General features: G+C 45.1%; 1 protein-coding gene across 4 annotated transcripts; it reads right to left on the reverse strand.

The window, feature by feature from the left end:
• Positions 1 to 2,031: 2,031 nt before the first annotated feature.
• Positions 2,032 to 16,525, reverse strand: LOC103119170 (zinc finger protein OZF). Of its 4 annotated transcripts, none has more exons than XM_060183682.1 (5): positions 16,103 to 16,525; positions 15,208 to 15,266; positions 6,342 to 6,468; positions 5,344 to 5,436; positions 2,032 to 3,947 (listed from the first exon to the last, which is right to left on the reverse strand). In XM_060183682.1, the coding sequence occupies exons 2-5, from the start codon at positions 15,220 to 15,222 to the stop codon at positions 2,503 to 2,505; spliced, it is 1,680 nt and encodes a 559-aa protein (XP_060039665.1). In that variant the 5' UTR covers positions 15,223 to 15,266; positions 16,103 to 16,525; the 3' UTR covers positions 2,032 to 2,502. The 4 variants fall into 4 exon arrangements, with proteins under 4 accessions (XP_060039665.1, XP_060039664.1, XP_060039662.1 ...); XM_060183681.1 differs by lacking the exon at positions 16,103 to 16,525 and adding an exon at positions 15,955 to 16,053; XM_060183679.1 differs by lacking the exon at positions 16,103 to 16,525 and adding an exon at positions 15,717 to 15,937.
• Between the last annotated feature and the right edge of the window lie 2,442 nt (positions 16,526 to 18,967).

Below are 18,967 nucleotides of genomic sequence, written 5' to 3' on the forward strand. Positions count from 1 at the left end.
CAATAAAACTGGGAAGAGGAGTGGGAGAAACAGGCAAAAATCAATCTTTGATGAATTTAAGTCAACAAACCAACCTTTTCAAAATCCTATAGATAACCAAAGTATTTGAGAAGACTGCACAATCAGGCTCACAAAGGACGAACACAGAATACACTACAGACACACACTCCAAAACCTGATCCCCAAAACAGGCTGGGGCAGAAATTCTGCCAGTATCCACTCCTACTACTTCTGAAAACCAGACTTGATACCCTGTTCTAATGTTTCATTTACAGTACTCTGATTATACAACCTTCCTTTTTTTTTAAAGAAAGTATTTCTTTATTATTGGATAGAGAAACTGAGAGGGGAGGGAAAGGGAGAGAGAGAGAAAGAGAGAGAGAGGAGAGGGAGAGAGAGAGAGAGGTACCTGCAGCCTTGCTTCAACACTCATGAACTTTCCCCCTGCAGGTGGCAACCAGGGGCTTGAACCTTCATCCTTGTGCACTGTAGTGTGTGCACTTAACCAGGTGCACTACTATATGGACCCCCCTAGGCAAAATGTTTCCTTTCAGGGTTTATATACTAATGCAATGAATAAAGGGAGAGAGGGGAAGAGAACCACAGCATGGCTCTGGCACATACGATGCTGGGGATTGAACTTGGGACCTCATGCATGCTTCTGAGTTTAGTATTACTGTGCCACCTCCAGGGCCTTGATTATATATCCTTTTTAATAATTTACAACATCTACAGCATAGATCCCTTTTATGCTTATCTTTTTTTTTTTTTTTTTTTTTTTTTTTTACTGCCAGGCTTTTCAGTGGGGCTTAAAACCTGCATAATTCCACTCCTGATCAACTTTTCTTTTTTTTTTAATATTTATTTTATTTATTTATTCCCTTTTGTTGCCCTTGTTGTTTTACTGTTGTAGTTATTATTGTTGTTGTCGTTGTTGGATAGGACAGAGAGAAATGGAGAGAGGAGGGGAAGACAGAGAGGGGGAGAGAAAGATAGACACCTGCAGACCTGCTTCACGGCCTGTGAAGCGACTCCCCTGCAGGTGGGGAGCCGGGGTTCGAACCGGGATCCTTATGCCGGTCCTTGTGTTTTGCGCCACCTGCGCTTAACCCGCTGCGCTACAGCCCGACTCCCCAACTTTTCTTATGATAGAAAGTGAGTGACAGAGAGGGAGATAGACGGAGAGAAGGCGAAACACCATAGCACTGCCCCACTGCTTGGGAAGTTTCCCTTTTGCACGTTGCACTCATATGGTGAATAGGGGCTCAAACCCAGATCCTGGCACACAGTAAATGTGTGCTTCACAGGGGAAGCTATCTCCTGCCTCCCTCTAGGAGTTATTTATTGGATAGAGAGAGGCAGAAGCACAGAACTGGAAGATAGGGAGAGAGAGGGCGAAGGGTAGATAGCATAAAGATTATGCAAACAGACTCTCATGCCTGAGGCTCGCTCCAAAGTCCCAGGTTCAAACCCCCGCAGGACCATAAGCCAGAACGGAACAGTGCTCTGGTTAAAATAAATAAATAAATAAATAAAATAAAAATAAATTAAAAAAAGATAGGGAGAGAGAAAGGCAACTGTAGCACTGATTCATTATCTATGAAGCTTTCCCCCTGCAGGTGGGGCTTGAACCCAGGTCTTTACACATTATATAACATGTGCACTATACAGGATGCCCCGCCACCCAGAGCCTAGAGTTACTTTTATTTTTTTATATTTATTTATTTTCCCTTTTGTTGCTTTTGTTGTTCATTGATGTTGTGGTTATTATTGTTGTTGTTATTGATGTCGTTAGATAGGACCAAGAGAAATGGATGGAGGAGGGGAAGACAGAGAGGGGGACAGAAAGACAGACACATGCAGACCTGCTTCACCGCTTGTGAAGCAACCCCCCTGCAGGTGGGGAGCCGGGGGCTCGAACCGGGATCCTTACCTAGAGTTACTTTTAAATCCATAACTTTTTATCATTTAGTAAATGTTTTTTTCTTGTTGATAACATTATTCCTCATCATGAAAGATGACAAAAACAACTGTTCTTAACAAAAGACTTTTATTGGTTTCTATGAGAGGTTAGTATTAAAATTGTGATAGTTTTCTTTAGTCATTTCCAAATGACTATGCTTACTGACATTACGTACACTGAATTTCTTCTTTTAACACATGTGCCCAAAATGATAATGAAACTTGGCTTCTAACTCAAGGCTCTCATATATTCAAGACATCAAAAGATCGCATGGTCTTACACACCCTCTCTGATATAAAATGGTCATTCAACATACACTCATGCTAACAAATACAAAACTCAAAACTTTTTTTTTCCAAACAAAACTGGCTCTTGGCATTCCATATGCCTAGAATTCTCTTCCCCCTACCCCCACAGCAAGACTGACAACTCACTTTCAGGCATAAGCTTAAATATCCTTAGAAAGGCCTTCGTTGACCTCCTTAAAGTATGTTCTTCCTTTTTTACCTTTGAATTTTCCTATTAAGCATTTTCTACCATTAGTCCTTTTGTAAAGTCTCTATTATCTCTGTGTCATTGAAGCTGGGATATGTTTTTGCTTCTGGAAGATCCTTCTCATATTCAGGACAGCCAAAAGGTAGCTCTCCCAAGTGGGTTCTCTGATGGACGGTGAGTTTAGATTTTTCTCGGAAGGCTCGGCCACACTTGTCACATTTATAAGGTTTCTCTCCCGTATGAGTCCTCTGGTGTATAATGAGACATGATTTCTGGGAGAATGCTTTCTCACAAACATTACACTCATAGGGTTTCTCCCCTGTATGGACTCTCTGATGAATGATGAGATAGGATTTCTGGAAGAAAGCTTTATCACATTCATTGCATTCATAGGGCTTCTCGAATTTTTCTCCTGTGTGTGCTCTCTGGTGTAACATAAGATAGGATTTCCGGGAGAAGACCTTTCCACAGACAGTGCACCCATCAGTCTTTTCTCCGGTATGAATTCTTTGGTGAGCACTGAGGCTCAGCTTCAAGGTGAAGGCTCTCCCACACTCTGTGCACACATATGGTTTCTCTCCCGTGTGAGTTCTCTGGTGTCTCCGCAGTGTTGATTTCTCCCGGAAGGCCTTGCCACACTCACTGCACTCGTAGGGTTTCTCACCTGTGTGTGTTCTCAGGTGAACGCTGAGGTGTGCCTTCTGGTTGAAGGTCTTCCCACATTCCGGGCATCCATAGGGCTTCTCTCCTGTGTGAGTTCTGTGATGGATGATGAGCTTTGTCTTTTCTCGGAAGGTCTTCCCACATTCATTGCATAAATAAGGTTTCTCACCGGTGTGAGTTCTTTGATGGATATTCAGTGTTGACTTGTCTCTGAAAGACTTGCCACATTCCTTACATTCGAAGGGCTTCTCTCCTGTATGCACTCTCTGATGGATATTGAGGTGGGCCTTCCTGTTGAAGGTTTTTCTGCATTCTGTACATTCGTAGGGCTTCTCTTTCGCATGAGTAATCTGGTGGACGATCAGGAGCGAATTTTGGCTGAGAGTTTTCCTACATTCTAGAAATTCATAGGTTTGCTCACCGGCTGGAGTTATAGCATGCTGAACAAAGGATGGGTTATGATTATAACCTTTCCCGTACATATTAGAACCATAGGGCTTCATGTCACTATTATTCTCATATTGCCCGTGAATGAGTAAGTCCCTGTACCCATTATACTCATAACATGTTGGGGCTGCAAAACTTCTATTATAACCAAGGAAGCCTATATTATCTTTAAAATTGTTCCCATATGAGTCATATATATAGGGTGTATGTAGTGATGAAACCATCCATGTGTTCTGCGGCAGTGGGTTTATAAATCCATTATATTCTCGACCACCACTCTCCTTAGCCACATTTTTCTCATTAATGGACAGAGCTTGCCTCAGGTATGTGTCTTCATTTTCCTGACGTCTCTCTAGCTGGTCATCAACTTGCCAGACTTCTAGGGAAAAAAAGAAGCCATATTATGGAACTATACCTGTGTCTGAAGTAGATATCTGGTAGGGTGGACTTATACTTTCTTACAAGCTCTAGACAGTAGTTAGAAAGAAATTCAAAGTACATGTCTCGCCTATAATCTGAGCTTGAGAGGAAAAAATAAGTCTAAGTTCCATATGGGGAGATAGCATAACAGTTCTGCAAAACCTTTCATGCCTGAGGCTCCAATGTACCAGGTTCAAGTCCCATCGCCACACTAAGTCTGCTGAGCAGTGCTCTGGTTAAAAAAAAAATCCAAATAATTCTTACAGGCACTAGGGCAGGAAGTAATAATACAGAAAATATTTTGATTGGCTAAGGAAAATATCTTTTTTATTTTTTTTTTTAGGAAAATATCTTTCCAGTTCTTTTTTATATTTTTTTAGGAAAATATCTTAACAGTGAGGAAAGACAGTGAAAACAGGTTTAGGGAATCAAGAATATGAAATACAAGGAAGGATATTTAAAAGGTAAAAGATTCAACTGGGTGGATAGCACAATGGTTATGCAAAAAGGCTTTCATGCCTGAGGCTGCCAGGGCCAGGTCCCCCATGCCATCAGAACCCAGAGCTAAGCAGTGCTCTGGTAAAAAAGAAAAAAAGGAAAAAATAAACAGATTCAAAGTTTACAGCGAATGCAATCAAGTAGATTAGGAGAAGCCTTCTAGAGAGGTTGGAAATAATTGAGGTGATGAAGAACAGAAGAGTATAATATATTGTATTGAGTTTTTATTTGTTTGTTTGTTTACCAGAGCACTACTCAGCTCTGCCTTATAACTGTGCCAGGGACTGAACCTGGAACCTTGAAAACTCAGGCATGAAAATATTTTCCATAACTGCTATGCTATCTCCCTGGCCTATTCTTGAATCCTTGCCATGCAACAGTGAGTCACAAAACCAACACTTTCGAGTTAGCAAAAAAAAAGTTCATATCCTTTTTAAAAAAATACTTTTTAATTAATTAATTTATTTTCCTTTTTGTTCCCCTTGTTTTTTTTATCATTGTTGTGGTTATTATTATTGTTGTTACTGATGTCATTGTGGCCAGATAGGACAGAGAGAAATGGAGAGAGGAGGGGAAGACAGAGGACAGGGAAAGATAGACACCTGTAGACCTGCTTCACCACTTGTGAAGCAACCCACCTGTAGGTGGGGAGCCAGGGGCTTGAACCGGGATCCTTATACCAGTCCTCAAGTTTCATGCCATGTTCACTTAACCCGCTGTGCTAGAGCCCAACCCTCCAAGTTCATATCCTTTTATGAAGTTATGTCTGGGTTTCCAATGTTGAAAAAGCCTTCCAGATACTCCAGCACACTGGTATCTTACTCCCATCACATCCCATCTGTTGACATCATATTTACCTGTGCAACTTGAACTTGGGATTTCTCTCTCTATGATCCAAATCCTTCTCTTCTCCAAAGAGGCGATCACATCTGGCTTAGTAACAGGATAACCTGTAATGTGAAATGACACAAGACTTAGGCATATGTGGGTAGACTTTAGGGCTACAAAACAAATAGGAAAGGGCTGAAGACACAGCATAATGGTCATGCAAAATGACACTTGTGTCTGAGGCTTCAAAATCCCAGCCAGATTCATGGTTGAACACATACATTACGGTGCACAAGGACCTGGATGCAAGCCCCTTGTCCCCACCTACAAGGAGGAAGCTTCACAAACAGTGTTACAGGTGTCTCTCTGTCTCTCTATCGCACTCTTCCCTTGCAATTTCTTTCTCTACTCAAAATAAATAAAAATATCTAATAAAAGGATTATTTCTCTAAAAAAATTTCCCAGATTCAATCCCCAGCACCACGATATGCCAGAGCTTATAACATAGGAAGTACAGTTCAATGGGGATAGATTTCACATGGACGATGAAAATACAAACATCTTGTTCAGTCTAAAAAGAATGAAGATTCTGTAGTCCCCACCTGCAGGAAGGAAGCTTCATAAGCATGAAGCAGGTCTGTAGATCTCTCAGAACTCTGTCTCACTCTCTCAACTCTCTATCCCCCCTCTGCCCTCTCAATTTCTCTCTAGCCTATCACATTAAACAAGGACAAAGATGGGTTCAGGCAGTTGTGTACTTGGTAAAACATACACATTACAGTGAGCAAGGACTCTGGATCAAGTCCCTGGTCCCCACCTGCAAGGGGAAAGCTTCACAAGTGGTGAAACAGGGCTATAGGTGTCTGTCTCTCTTCCTCTCTCTCTCTTACCTCTCAATTTATGGCTAACTCTATCCAATAAATAAAATAATAATTTAAAAATTCCTAAAAAATAACAAAGAAATATTTTTTGAAAAGAATGTTACTCTACTAGTTCACTGTGAATTGATCTGGGGTGCCATCCTCACCCAAAGAGAGCACATGGCTATAGTTCTCTAGCATCACATCTCTGTACAGTGTCCTCTGGCTAGGGTCCAGATAATTCCACTCTTCTTGGGTGAAGTCCACAGCCACATCCTCGAATGACACGAGCCCCTGTAAGTCAGATTACAGTTTAATCAGTGTGACTGAAGAGGGTTTTTTGTTTGTTTGTTTTTGGTTTTGTTTGTCTTTTAAAGAAGAAAAGGCATTTTATTCAGGTAGAAGCCACTATTTCTTTATTTTTTTAAATTTTATTTACTAATTTTGCCTTTTGTTGCCCTTGTTGTCTTTTTATTGTTGTTGTAGTTACTGTTGTTATTGATGTAGTCATTGTTAGATAGGACAGTGAGAAATGGTGAGAGGAGGGGAAGACAGAGAGGGGGAGAGAAAGTCAGACACCTGCAGACCTGCTTCACCACCTGTGAAGCGACTCCCCTGCAGGTGGGGAGCCGGAGGCTGGAACCGGGATCCTTCCGCTGGTCCTTGTGCTTTGCGCTACGTGCGCTTAATCCACTGCACTACCGCCCGACTCCCAGAAGGCACTACTTATTAATTCCAAAAGAAAAAAAATCCTCTAAGATAAATATAATACCCATATTTAACAAAGAACTTCCACACTAGAAATCATAAGGGGCCAGGTGGTGGCGCACCTGGTTAAATGCTCACATTACAGTGCACAAAGACCCAAGTTCAAGCTCCTGGTCTCCACCTGTGGGGGGTTGGGGGGGAAGCTTCCCAAGTGGTGAAGGAGGGCTGCAGGTGTCTCTCTGTCTCTCTCCCTATCTCCCCCTACTCTTTCAATTTCTATCTCTATCCAATAATCAATCAATAAAAATATATTATATTATATTTATTCCCTTTTGTTGCCCTTGTTTATTGTTGTAGTTATTATTGTTGGTGTTATTGATGTCGTTGTCGTTGGACAGGACAGAGAGAAATGGAGGGAGGAGGGGAAGATGGGACAGGAGAGAAAGACATGCGCAGACCTGCTTCACCACCTGTGACGCGACTCCCCTGCAGGTGGGGAGCCGGGGGGGGGGGGGGGGGGCTCAAACTGGGATCCTCACGCCGGCACTTGCACAATAAAATATTTTTAAGAGAATAAAAAATGTAAATAAAAGAAACCCTAAAGAACTCCTACAGGGGCTGGGTAATGGGGCACCTAGCTGAACACACACGTTACTATGTGCAAAAACCCAGACTCGAGTCTCTGCTCCCCACCTGAAGAGGGGAAGCTTTACAAGCGGTGCAACAGTGCTGCAGGCGTATCATTCTCTCTCTATCCCCCCCTTCCCTCTCAATTTCTCACTGTCTCTACCCAAAACAAATGCTATTGAGAAAAAGGGGAGTCGGGCTGTAGCACAGCGGGTTAAGCGCAGGTGGCGCAAAGCACAAGGACCGGCATTTGTTAGATCCCTTAGATCCCGGTTCGAACCCCGGCTCCCCACCTGCAGGGGAGTCACTTCACAGGCGGTGAAGCAGGTCTGCAGGTGTCTGTCTTTCTCTCCTCCTCTCTGTCTTCCCCTCCTCTCTCCATTTCTCTCTGTCCTATCCAACAACAACAACAATAATAATAACTACAACAATAAAACAACAAGGGCAACAAAAGGGAAGAAATATTTTTAAAAAATGAAAAAAAGGATGTCCACCAGGTGTAGTGGATTTGTAGTGCAGGCGTTGAGCACCAGTGATAGCCCTGGTGGCAATAAAAAAAAATCCTACAAATCAGTAAGATAAATGTGGAAGATCCAAAACAAATGTGGGAACAATATTTGCACCTCATAAGTGATGCTATCCAAATGGCACAGAAACATGTGGAAGTGCTCAGGGAACTACAAATTTAAACCACGATAAGGTACAACTACATACTAACAAAATGATGAAAATCAATATCCAAAACCCAAATGCTGGCAAGGCTCTGGAACCACTGAAAGTCGTATCTATTTATTACTGCTGAGAGTTAAACAGGACAGTCACTTGGAAATCATTATAACACAATCTACTTTTTTTTACTTCTTTTTTGCCACTAGGAAGAGGGGGGAAGAATACAACATTGTTTTAAAAAGAAAGGAAGAAAAACAGTAAGACAGGACCCAGGGGGTGGTTTAGGCACTAGAGTACATGCCTTCCATGTGTGAGGCCTTGGTTTGATGCCCGGCACTGTAAGAATAGCAAGCACAGTGCCAAGGATGAAAATGGATGAAGTTCTGTGGATAGCATAGTGGTGTCGTAGTGCTGCCTCCCTTTCCCTATCTCCATCTCCCTTTCTAACTCTAGCTCTAAAAATAAACAGTACAGGATGAGGAAGATGGCAAAATGGTTTATACACGGACTCTGAGGACCCAGGTTCAATCCCTAGCACCACCATAAGCCAGAGTTAAGCAGTGTTCTGGTTAAAAAAAATAAAACAAAATAAACAATACTAATTAAGCCACATAGGTGGCTCTCCAGACCATTTTAAAATAATATATAATAGGGGAGTCGGGCGGTACAAAGCTCAGGGGACTGGCATAAGGATCCTGGTTCGAGCCCCTGGCCTACCACCTGCAGGGGAGTCACTTTACAGGCAGTGAAGGTCTGCAGGTGTCTATCTTTCTCTCCTCCTGTCTTCCCCTCCTCTCTACATTTCTCTCTGTCCTATCCAACAATGACATCAACAACAACAACAATAAAAATCAACAAGGGCAACAAAAGGGAAAACTAAATAAATATTTTTAAAATTATATATAATTTATAAAAATCAAAATCTATATAAAATTATATAATTTTATATAAAATATAACTTAAAGTAAGTGAAAAATTTCTGAAGGCCCACAGAAAAGGGCAATGCATATATAACAACAATTCACGACAAAAACATAATAAAGGAAAAATATAAAGAGATATTCAGCTTATTGCTAATTAAACAAATACACACACACACAAGCAAAGGACTTGTTTTCAACAACAGAATAACAAGATTTATAAAGATGATAAAAAGATTACAGAAGATATTTCCATTATTTATTAGTGGTTATGGAAACCTGCACTAACTATTCTTATTAAAAGTTACTTATTTTTCATTTTATTGGATAGGAAGGAGAGACATTGAGAGGGGAGGGGAAGACAGACAGGGAGAAGCAAAGACAGACACCTGCAGACCTGCTTCAACACATGTGAAGCTTCCCCCCTACAGGTGGGGACCAGGGGCTTGAACCCAGGTCTTTGCTTATGGTGAAGTGTATGCTCAACTCAATGAGCCACTGCTTGGCCCTCTGCACTAACTTTTCAAAAGACAATTTGGCTATGCTTATGAAGTTCAAAATGTACCCACCATTTTGAACCAGAACTTCTAAAACTACTCAGCGCAGTACACAAAAATGTAATTCCTTAAGTATGGGGCTGATTAATAAAGCATGAAAGGAACAGGCCGTGGTGCAACCGGTTTAGCACACACATTACACATTACACTGTGCAAAGACCTGGGTTCAAGCTCCTGCTCCCCACCTAGAGAGAGGTAAGCTTCAGGAGTGATGCTCCTGGAGGCCATCCCCCCTCCCCTTTTGTTGCCCTTGTTGTGGTTATTATTGTTGTTGTTGATGCCGTTCAGTTGTTGGATAGGACAGAGAGAAATGGAGAGAGGAGGGGAAGACAGAGAGGGGGAGAGAAAGACAGACACCTGCAGACCTGCTTCACAACCTGTGAAGCGACTCCCCTGCAGGTGGGGAGCCGGGGCTGGAACCGGATCCTTCCGCCGGTCCTTGCGCTTTGGGCCCCCTGCGCTTAACCCGCTGCGCTACCGCCCGACTCCCTGCAGTTGGCTTTCTATCTCTTTCCCTCTTTCTCTACGCTGCTCTCTCAATTTCTCTTTGTCTCTATAGAATCATAAATAAATAAAAATATTTAAGAAATGAAATAAAGCATGTCATATGCAGACAAGAGAAAAAATGTAATTGCTTCAAATGTTTTTATGTTGGGGCAAGGTGGAGGCTCACCTAGGTTCAGGGTCGGGGAAGGGGGGGTTTCATAAGTGTTGAGGTCTGCAGATGTCTTTCTCTCTCTCTCTCTCTCTCTCTCTATCTCCCACTCCTCTCTCAATTTCTGTGCTATCAAATAAGAGAAAAAGTAAAAGAAAGATGTTGTATTGTTGTAGTTGTTACTGATGTCGTCGTTGTTGGATAGGACAGAGAGAAACGGAGAGAGGAGGGGAAGACAGAGAGGGGGAGAGAAAGATAAGACACCTGCAGACCTGCTTCACCGCTTGTGAGGCGACTCCCCTGCAGGTGGGGAGCCAGGGGCTTGAACTGGGATCCTTCAGCTGAAGCGAAATGTGCGCTTAACCCGCTGCCTTACCTCCGGACTCCCAGGAAATTATTTATTACAAGCAAATTTTAGTAAAACGGAGACATGAGTGACCTATGTGCATATGAGAATGTTAAGCACAAAGAACAAAGAAGAGAGGTGTGTCCAGACAGAAATGAATCTAGGCCTGGGAGGTGGCTCTAGGAGTAGGTTGCTGAACTTGGAAGCATGAGGTCCTGAGTTCATCCCTGGCATTGCATGTGCCAGAGTGATGCTCTCGTATCTTCTCTCTGTCTCTCTCATTAACACATAAGTAATTTGAGAAAATAAATCAAATGGATCAGGGAGTTGGCTATCTGGAATAAGTAGAAATATGAGATCACAAGATAGTTTCCCTCTTCAGAGAGTCATAACTAGTGGTGCCACTTCTGGATTACTTTTTAAAAAAACATTATTTATTGGGGAGTCGCTTCACAGGTGATGAAGCAGGTTTGCAGGTGTCTATCTTTTTCTTCCTCTCTGTCTTCCCTTCCTCTCTCCATTTCTCTCTGTCCTATCCAACAAAAATGGCATTAACAACAACAAGAACAATAACAACAACAACAACAAGGGCAACAAAAATGGGGGAAAAATAGCCTCCAGGAGCAGTGGATTCACAGTGTCGGCACCTAGTCCTAGCAATAACCCTGGAGGCAATATATATATTGGAAGATTAATGGCTTAAAGTCGACAGTAAAATACAATAGTTTACACATGCATAACATTTCTCAGTTTTCCACATAACAATTCAACCCTCCTCTAGGTCCTCCTCCACCATCCTATTTCACTATGTCACTTTTATGGTGACAGGAAAAGATGAAAAAATAATATAAACTTTAAAAAATAAGGCAGGCAGAGCCAGGTGGTTGCACAACTGGCTGAGCGCACACATGTTACCAGGCACAAGAACCCAGGACCAAGCTCCCACTCCCTGGACCTGCAGGGGGGAACTTAATGAGTAGTCAGGCAGAGCTGCAGGTTTCCGTCTCTCCGTCTCTCTCCCTCTCCCTAACCCTCTCCCCCCATCTCTCCATTCCCTCTCAATTTCACTTTCCTATCAAATAAAAGAAAGAGGGTAAAAAGATGAAATGGTTGCCATGAGCCTGGATTCTTTTTTTTTTTTTTTTTTTTTTGCCTCCAGGGTTATTGCTGGAGCTCTGTGACTGCACTATGAATCCATTACTCCTGGAGGCCATTTTTTCCACCTTGTTGCACTTGTTGTTATTGTTGTTGTTTCTGGACAGGAGAGAAAGAAATCGAGAGAGGAGGGGAAGACAGAGAGGAGGAGAGAAAGAGAGACACCTGCAGACCTGCTTCACTGCCTGTGAAGTGACCCCCCCCCTGCAGGTGGGGAGCAGGGGGCTCGAACCTGGATCCTTAAGCCGGTCCTAGTGCTTTGCGCCATGTGCGCTTAACCCACTGCGCTACTGCCTGGGTCCAGCAGTGGATTCTTTTTTTTTAAATGATTTTATTTATTTATTTTCCTTTTGTTGCCCTTGTTCTTTTTATTGTTGTTGTAGTTACTGATGTTGTCGTTGTTGGATAGGACAGAGAGAAATGGAGAGAGAAGGGGAAGACAGAGAAGGGGAGAGGAAGACAGACACCTGCAGACCTGCTTCACCTCCTGTGAATCGACTGCCCTACAGGTGGGGAGCCGGGGGCTCAAACCGGGATCCTTCAGCCAGTCCTTGCACTTTGTGCCACTCGCACTTAACCGGCTGCGCTACCGCCCGCCTCCTCGCGGATTCTTTATGTAGGCAGCAAGGCCCAGCAATAACCCCTGATGGCTAAAAAAAAATTAAAAACAAGAAGAAGAGGAGGAGGAAGAAGAAGAAAGAAGAAAGAAAATAAGGCTAGAACTTGAACTTGCAAGATCATTCTCCATCATTCAACCAGTGTGTCTCCTCTGTGCTACACAAGACCCAGGTTCAAGCCCCGCTCCCACCACACTGGAGAAAGCTTTGGTGCCGTGGTCTCTTTCACTCTCTCTTTCTGCCTGAAAAAAAAAAAGTCAGCTCAGAGTGATGAAGCCCCATTGATGACAGAAGGGAAAAATAAGAAAAGTATAGACAGAAAGGGAAACCCTGGATAGAATCTGGGACAACACGATTCAGAATCTAATCAAAACAAGCAACAACAACAAAAAAAAAAAAAAAGGAAAAGGGCAGACTTAAGAGATTTTTCAGGCTGTGCTGAAATTCTGAGGAGAAAAAAAAACTACATTAGGAAAGAATGTGAAGGGTAGGTGGTTTGTTGATTCTGCTCACCGGAGTTTTGTTCGATTGAATCACCTGGGCTGACCTGGATTTAATTTCCTTAGTTCTGTCCCCACGGGACACATCAAACTGATATGAGGACACATTTTAAGTAACGCAGTGAGCAGTTTTGCTTTGTTTTGCTGTCCTAACAGGGTTATCACTGGGTCTAAGTGCCTGCATGATTCCACCACTTTGAGAGGCCATTTCTTCCCTCTAAATAGAGGGTTAGACAGAGAGGGAGGGAGGGAGAGAGAGAGGAGAGATACCACAGCGCTGACGTGCCACTGGTGAAGCTTTCCCCGTCTAAGTACTGCTGCTCCTGTGTGTGGGTGGTCCAGGGATCAAATCCAGGTCCTCCCACATGATAGTGTGTGCACTCTACCAGATCAGACCTGCTGGCCTCTGGCCCAGGACATTCCTATTCCTACATATCACAAGACTGCCAATGACTGGCCCTTCAAAGAAACATCAGAAACTCTTGACTTCTTTTTTTTTAAAATTATTTATTCCCTTTTGTTGCCCTTGTTGTTTAATTGTTGTAGTTATTATTGTTGTTATTGATGTCATTGTTGGATAGGACAGAGAGAAATGGAGAGAGATGGGGAAGACAGAGGGGGGAGAGAAAGATAGACACCTGCAAACCTGCTCTACCACTTGTGAAGCGACTCCCCTGCAAGTGGGGAGCTGGGGGCTCAAACCGGGATCCTTATGCCGGTCCTTGCGCTTTGCGCCACCTGCGCTCAACCCACTGCGCTACCGCCTGACTCCAGAACTCTTGACTTCTGAGGAAGTGCCTTTGTAGAATAGGCAAGAAAGGAGGGGTGGTGACACACCTGGTAGAGAGTATGTGCTCTAATGTCCATGGACCTCTGGTCTCCACTTGCAGGGGGAAGCTTCACAAGTGGTGAAGCAGTATTGTAGATGTCTCTCTTTCTTTCTCTCTCTCCCTCTCTTCTTCCCCCCCTTCCCTCACAATTTCTATCTCTACTCAAGAAATGAAGGGGGGGAGAATGGGCAAGAAATCAGGTAAATGAGTGATTCTGTTGTATTATATGTCGTGGCTTCCAGGAAACTTAGAAAAACAACTATAACTCAATACAGTCATGAAGGTTCCTATGCACGCATACATCAATCTTGTCCTGCTTTGCTCTACTCTCCCAATCCAAACTCAATCCCCTCTCTTTATACTTTTGCTGTATGTTTTTTTTTTCCTTTTTTCTTTTTTTTGCCACCAAACCAGAGTTATCACTGTGGTTCAGGGACTGTCCCAGGACTCCACAGTTCCTGGTGACTTTTTTTTTAATGATAGAGAGGAGAAAAGAGAGAGAGAGAGAGAGAAAACTGCTTCCTTACTCCTGAAGCTCTCTGTCCTATCCAACAACAGCAGCAGCAATAAGAACAATAACAATAAATACAACAACAAGGGCAACAAAAGGGGAAAAGAAATGGCCTCTAGAAGCAGCGGACTCATAGTGCAGGCACCGAACCCCAGCGATAACCCTGGAGGGAAAAAAACATATTACTGGGGGCTGGGCGGTAGCGCAGTGAGTTAAGTGCATTTGGCGCAAAACAAAAGCAACTGCCTAAGGATCCCGGTTTGAGCCCCTGCTCCCCACCTGCAGGGGAGTCGCTTCACAAGCGGTGAAGCAGGTCTGCAGGTGTCTAGCTTTCTCTCCTCCTCTCTGTCTTCCCCTCCTCTCTCCATTTCTCTCTGTCCTATCCAACAACAACAACAACAGCTATAGCAACAATAACAATAAAAACAACAAGGGCAACAAAAAATGGGGAAAATGGCCTCCAGGAGCAGAGGGTTTGTGGTGTAGGCACCAAGCTCCAGCAATAACCCTGGAGGCAAAAAACAAAAACAAACATATTACTATATACTGACAATATCAAGTGTCTTTACAGAGGTGCTTACTCTCGTGTGTGTGTGTGTGTGTGTGTGTGTGTGTGTGTGTGTGTGTGTGGCACTGTTCTAAACACTACATATATATAGCTGGAGGTCTGTGGCTGCGTGATGAACCCACCGCTACTGAAAGCCATTTTGTCTTTTTATTTCTTAATTAATTTATTTATTTTTTAAGGGGAGAGCGTGCACACAGTCCCCCACTAACACAAATTATTTAGGGAAGGCAGTGAGAGGGATAGATCTATTAATCTATTAATTGACAGGTACCTGCAGCACTGCTTCACCAATCATGAAGCTTCCGCCTTGTGCAGGACACGAGGGTGGATGGTGGGGGTGGGAGAAAGGAGCAAATAAATAGAAACTTACCTGGAATTTCGTCATGACTACTTGCTGGACTGCTCAGGCAGGGCCCCCCAAAGGCCGAGCTGTTGAGACAGGGTGAAAAGACGAACAAAAGCAAAAGGAAGCATTGGAGACGACACGAAAAAGCTACATCTGCCAGATCACCAGGTTCAAGAAACCCCAGAAACGCCAGTTGGCCAATGGACATGCTGGAGCCGAGACAAATGGGACTGAACATTTGTTTTTTCACAGATCCCTATCGGTCACTAACTCAGACTTGGCGTGGGACTGAGAAACCTCCCAAAGGTCACCCTCATCCACCTGACTCTCGAGACCCCCCTGCCCCACCCCCGTCATCCCAAACCCAACCTTCGCTCACCCCTGCGGGTCCCATCGCTCACCTCACACCCATGCTAGCTTCTGAGTCCACAGACACCCATATCCTTCTGTTTCCCGACACCCCGCCCTCGTGGCGTACCCCCCAGAGACTCTCGGTCGCCGCAGAGCCACCCCCATCGCCCCGTAGAACTCACCCGCTAATTTCGTGTCTTGACAAAGCCCCCCCGTCACTCCGCGCGAAGACAGCCAGACCCTCGTCGCGGCCGCGGAGTGCACCCTCGACCCTCCTCCATCCCCGGCTCCGCCGTCCCCAAACGGTTTCTTAGCTCAGGGCGAGCGGCGCCCGAGGTCTCCCAAAGCAGTTACAACTTCCTCCGACAAGCACTTTTCCCCGTCCTTTAACCCCGCCGTCGCGACCGGCAGCCACTCCACCTGCTCATGCGCCGTGGCCCCGCTCTAAGCCGCCGGCGTTAGTAGTCCGGCTCCACCGCCATCAGGCTGGCAGGGCTCGGTCGGTTGCAAAGATGGCCGCGCCAGTACCCCCGAGTCTCACGGGGGCAGCCATCTTGGCAGAACTCACCATTCCGTACAGCGAAGCAAGGTGCCTCTTTCTCAAGTTTACGTGAAGACCCTGCGGGAGGGATTCAAACCCGGGTGAATGGAGGGATGGGGGCGGCCAAGACGGAGCTTGGTGCGGAGGATCGCGAGGGGAGACTTGGGAGTGGACTTACTGGGTTTGATGTATCCATTTAGAGCGGGGGAGCTCCCCTCCTCCCCAGGCTTCTAGCAGGGAGATACCACTGCGGACATGGAGGGGGGTTGCAGTGGGGGGATTCCAATCTTCCCCAGGCCGGGTACCCAGCGAAGGAAGGAGAAGTCAGGGGTGTTCCACGGCTCTGAGGGCAGTACCGCTGAGAACGTCGGGGGGTAATGGTGCTATCAGGAAGATGAAGATAAGGGAGGCGGAGGGAAAGCGAGGGCAGACACAGAGCTTTAGATCCAGCCTGGGTAGCGGTGATCGAACCCGCCCATGGTACGCTTCTCGGCGGCGGGAGAAACCACTGCTGCCGAGGGGACGAAGATGGGGGTTGGGGGGGGGAGGGAAGGGTAGAGGGGGACTAGAAGGCAGTAGTGACAATTCTGGACCCAGAAAGGGATGCGTGAAGGAAGCGACCCTGGGACGCCAAGATGCAGGGAAGAGCTGCAGATATGCAAGAAAGACTGGGGCGGGGGGTGCGGTGTCAGGTGGAGTCCTCGCGGGGTGACCAGTGAAGTATCCACCCTGAATGGGACCCGCCAGATTCACATTCCTTCTGGGAACCCGCCCCCGAAAAAATGTGGGAAGCGGGACTTGGGTCCCTGAGGGGAGGGGCACCCAGATTCTGAGAGACCAAGGAAGAGGGAGGGGGCTAAGCTGGGAACACTGAGTAGTCTCTACTCCACTGTGGATCATTTGTTCACATGAAAGACAAAGCGCGCGTTTCAGTGAAGGAGGTGTCGTTCCCCCCCACCCCGAGGCTGTTGCAATCAGGAAAACTTATACTGAGGCACCGCTCAAAGGTAGGGGAGAGCACCTGGCCATTATATCAAGGCAGTTAACAAAGGAGCCAAAGACACTTATTTTCCATCACATTAGGCAAGAGCATGAGGGGATTGCTACCTACTGTGTCTCCCTGATTCACATGTGGACCATCTAACACCCCTGCCCCCATGTAATGCTGTTTGGAGATGAAGGTAGTCAGGGCTAGATGTTAGGAGAGGTAGTGCGGACGTGACCCACATCATAGGGGATTCGTGCACTTCTAAGACACCACAGAGCTTGCTGTCTCCCTGAGCAAAGATATCATGTACAGGCAGGTACATAGGCTCTCTGCTAGCCAGGTTAGAGCTCTCACCAGGAGCCCAGTCCGCTGCAACCTTGACCTTGGACTGGCTAGCTCTCCAGCCTGGTGAGAAACAAGTATCTGTGGTTTAAAGCTAAGCTGAACTCATAAAGCGACCTTCTTTCTTTTTTTAGAGCCAGATCACAGCATGGAAACTTCTTTCAGTGCAGTGGGGGCGGGGCTCGAGCCTGGGTGGCACACGTGTCAAAGCAGTCAGTGCCCTATCCAAGTGAGCTGTTTTGCTACCCCTACCTGAGATTTATTTCTCTTTTTAAAAAATGTTATTAGTGACTTAATAAGATTTAATAATAATTAACAAGATTGTGGGGGTCAGGCGGTAGCACCGCGGGTTAAGTGCACGTGGCGTTGTTGTTGGATAGGACAGAGAGAAATGAAGAGAGGAGGGGAAGACAGAGAAGGGAAGAGAAAGACAGACACCTGCAGACCTGCTTCACTGCCTGTGAAGCGACACCCCCCCCCCCCCGCAAGTGGGGAGCCAGGGACTCGAACCTGGATCCTTACACCGGTCTTTGCACTTTGTGCCACGTGCGCTTAACCTGCTGCGCTACCTCACGACTCCCTACATTTTTAACAGAGCAATGCTCATCTCTGGTTTCTGGTGGTGCTGGTGATTGAATCTGCGACCTTTAGTGCTTCAGGCATGAAAGTCTTTTTGCATAACTATTATGCTGGTTCCCCATCCCTTTATTACTTCTTCTTTTTTTTTTTTTCCCTCAAGGGTTATTGCTGAGGCTTGGTGCCTTTACAGTCAATCAATCCACTGCTCCTGGCAGCCATTTTTTTTCTATTTTGTTGTTGTTGTTATTGTTGCTATTGCTGTTATTGCTGTTGTTGTTGGCTATTGCTGTTATTATTGTTATTGCTGTTGTTGGGTAAGACAGAGAGAAATCGAGAGAGATGGGGAAGTCAGAGGGGTAGAGAAATATAGACATTTGCAGACCTGCTGCACCGCTTGTGAAGCAACCCCCCTGCAGGTGGAGAGCCAGGGGTACCAACCAGGATCCATGCGCTACTCACCAGGATCTTTGTGTGGTCCTTCATGCCATGCGTGCTTAACCCAGTGTGCTACTGTCCTGCCCCCACCCTTTATTACTTTTCAAAAATATATATATTATCTTTATTTATTTATTGGATGAAATCAGCCAGAAATAAAGAGGAATGGGGTGATAGAGAGGGAGAGAGACAGGCACCTGCAGCCCTGCTTTCCTACTCAAGAAAGCTTTGCCCCCTGAAGGTGGGGATAGGGGACTTAAACCCAGGTCCATGAGCATTGTAACATGTGCACTCAACCAGGTGCACCACCATCTGCCCCCCCTTTTAATGGTGGTGCTGGGCACTGAACCTGGAACCTCAGAGTCTCAGGCACTAAAGTCTTTTTTATTTCTTTATTGGGGAATTAATGTTTTACATTCGACAGTAAATACAATAATTTATAAATGCATAACATTTTTCAGTTTTCCATATAACAGTACAATCCCCACTAGGTCCTCTGTCATCCTTCTTGGACCTGTATTCTCCCCCCCCCCACCCCCAGAGTCTTT

Source organism: Erinaceus europaeus, chromosome X (assembly GCF_950295315.1).
Source record: "Erinaceus europaeus chromosome X, mEriEur2.1, whole genome shotgun sequence".
NCBI lineage: Eukaryota > Metazoa > Chordata > Mammalia > Eulipotyphla > Erinaceidae > Erinaceus > Erinaceus europaeus.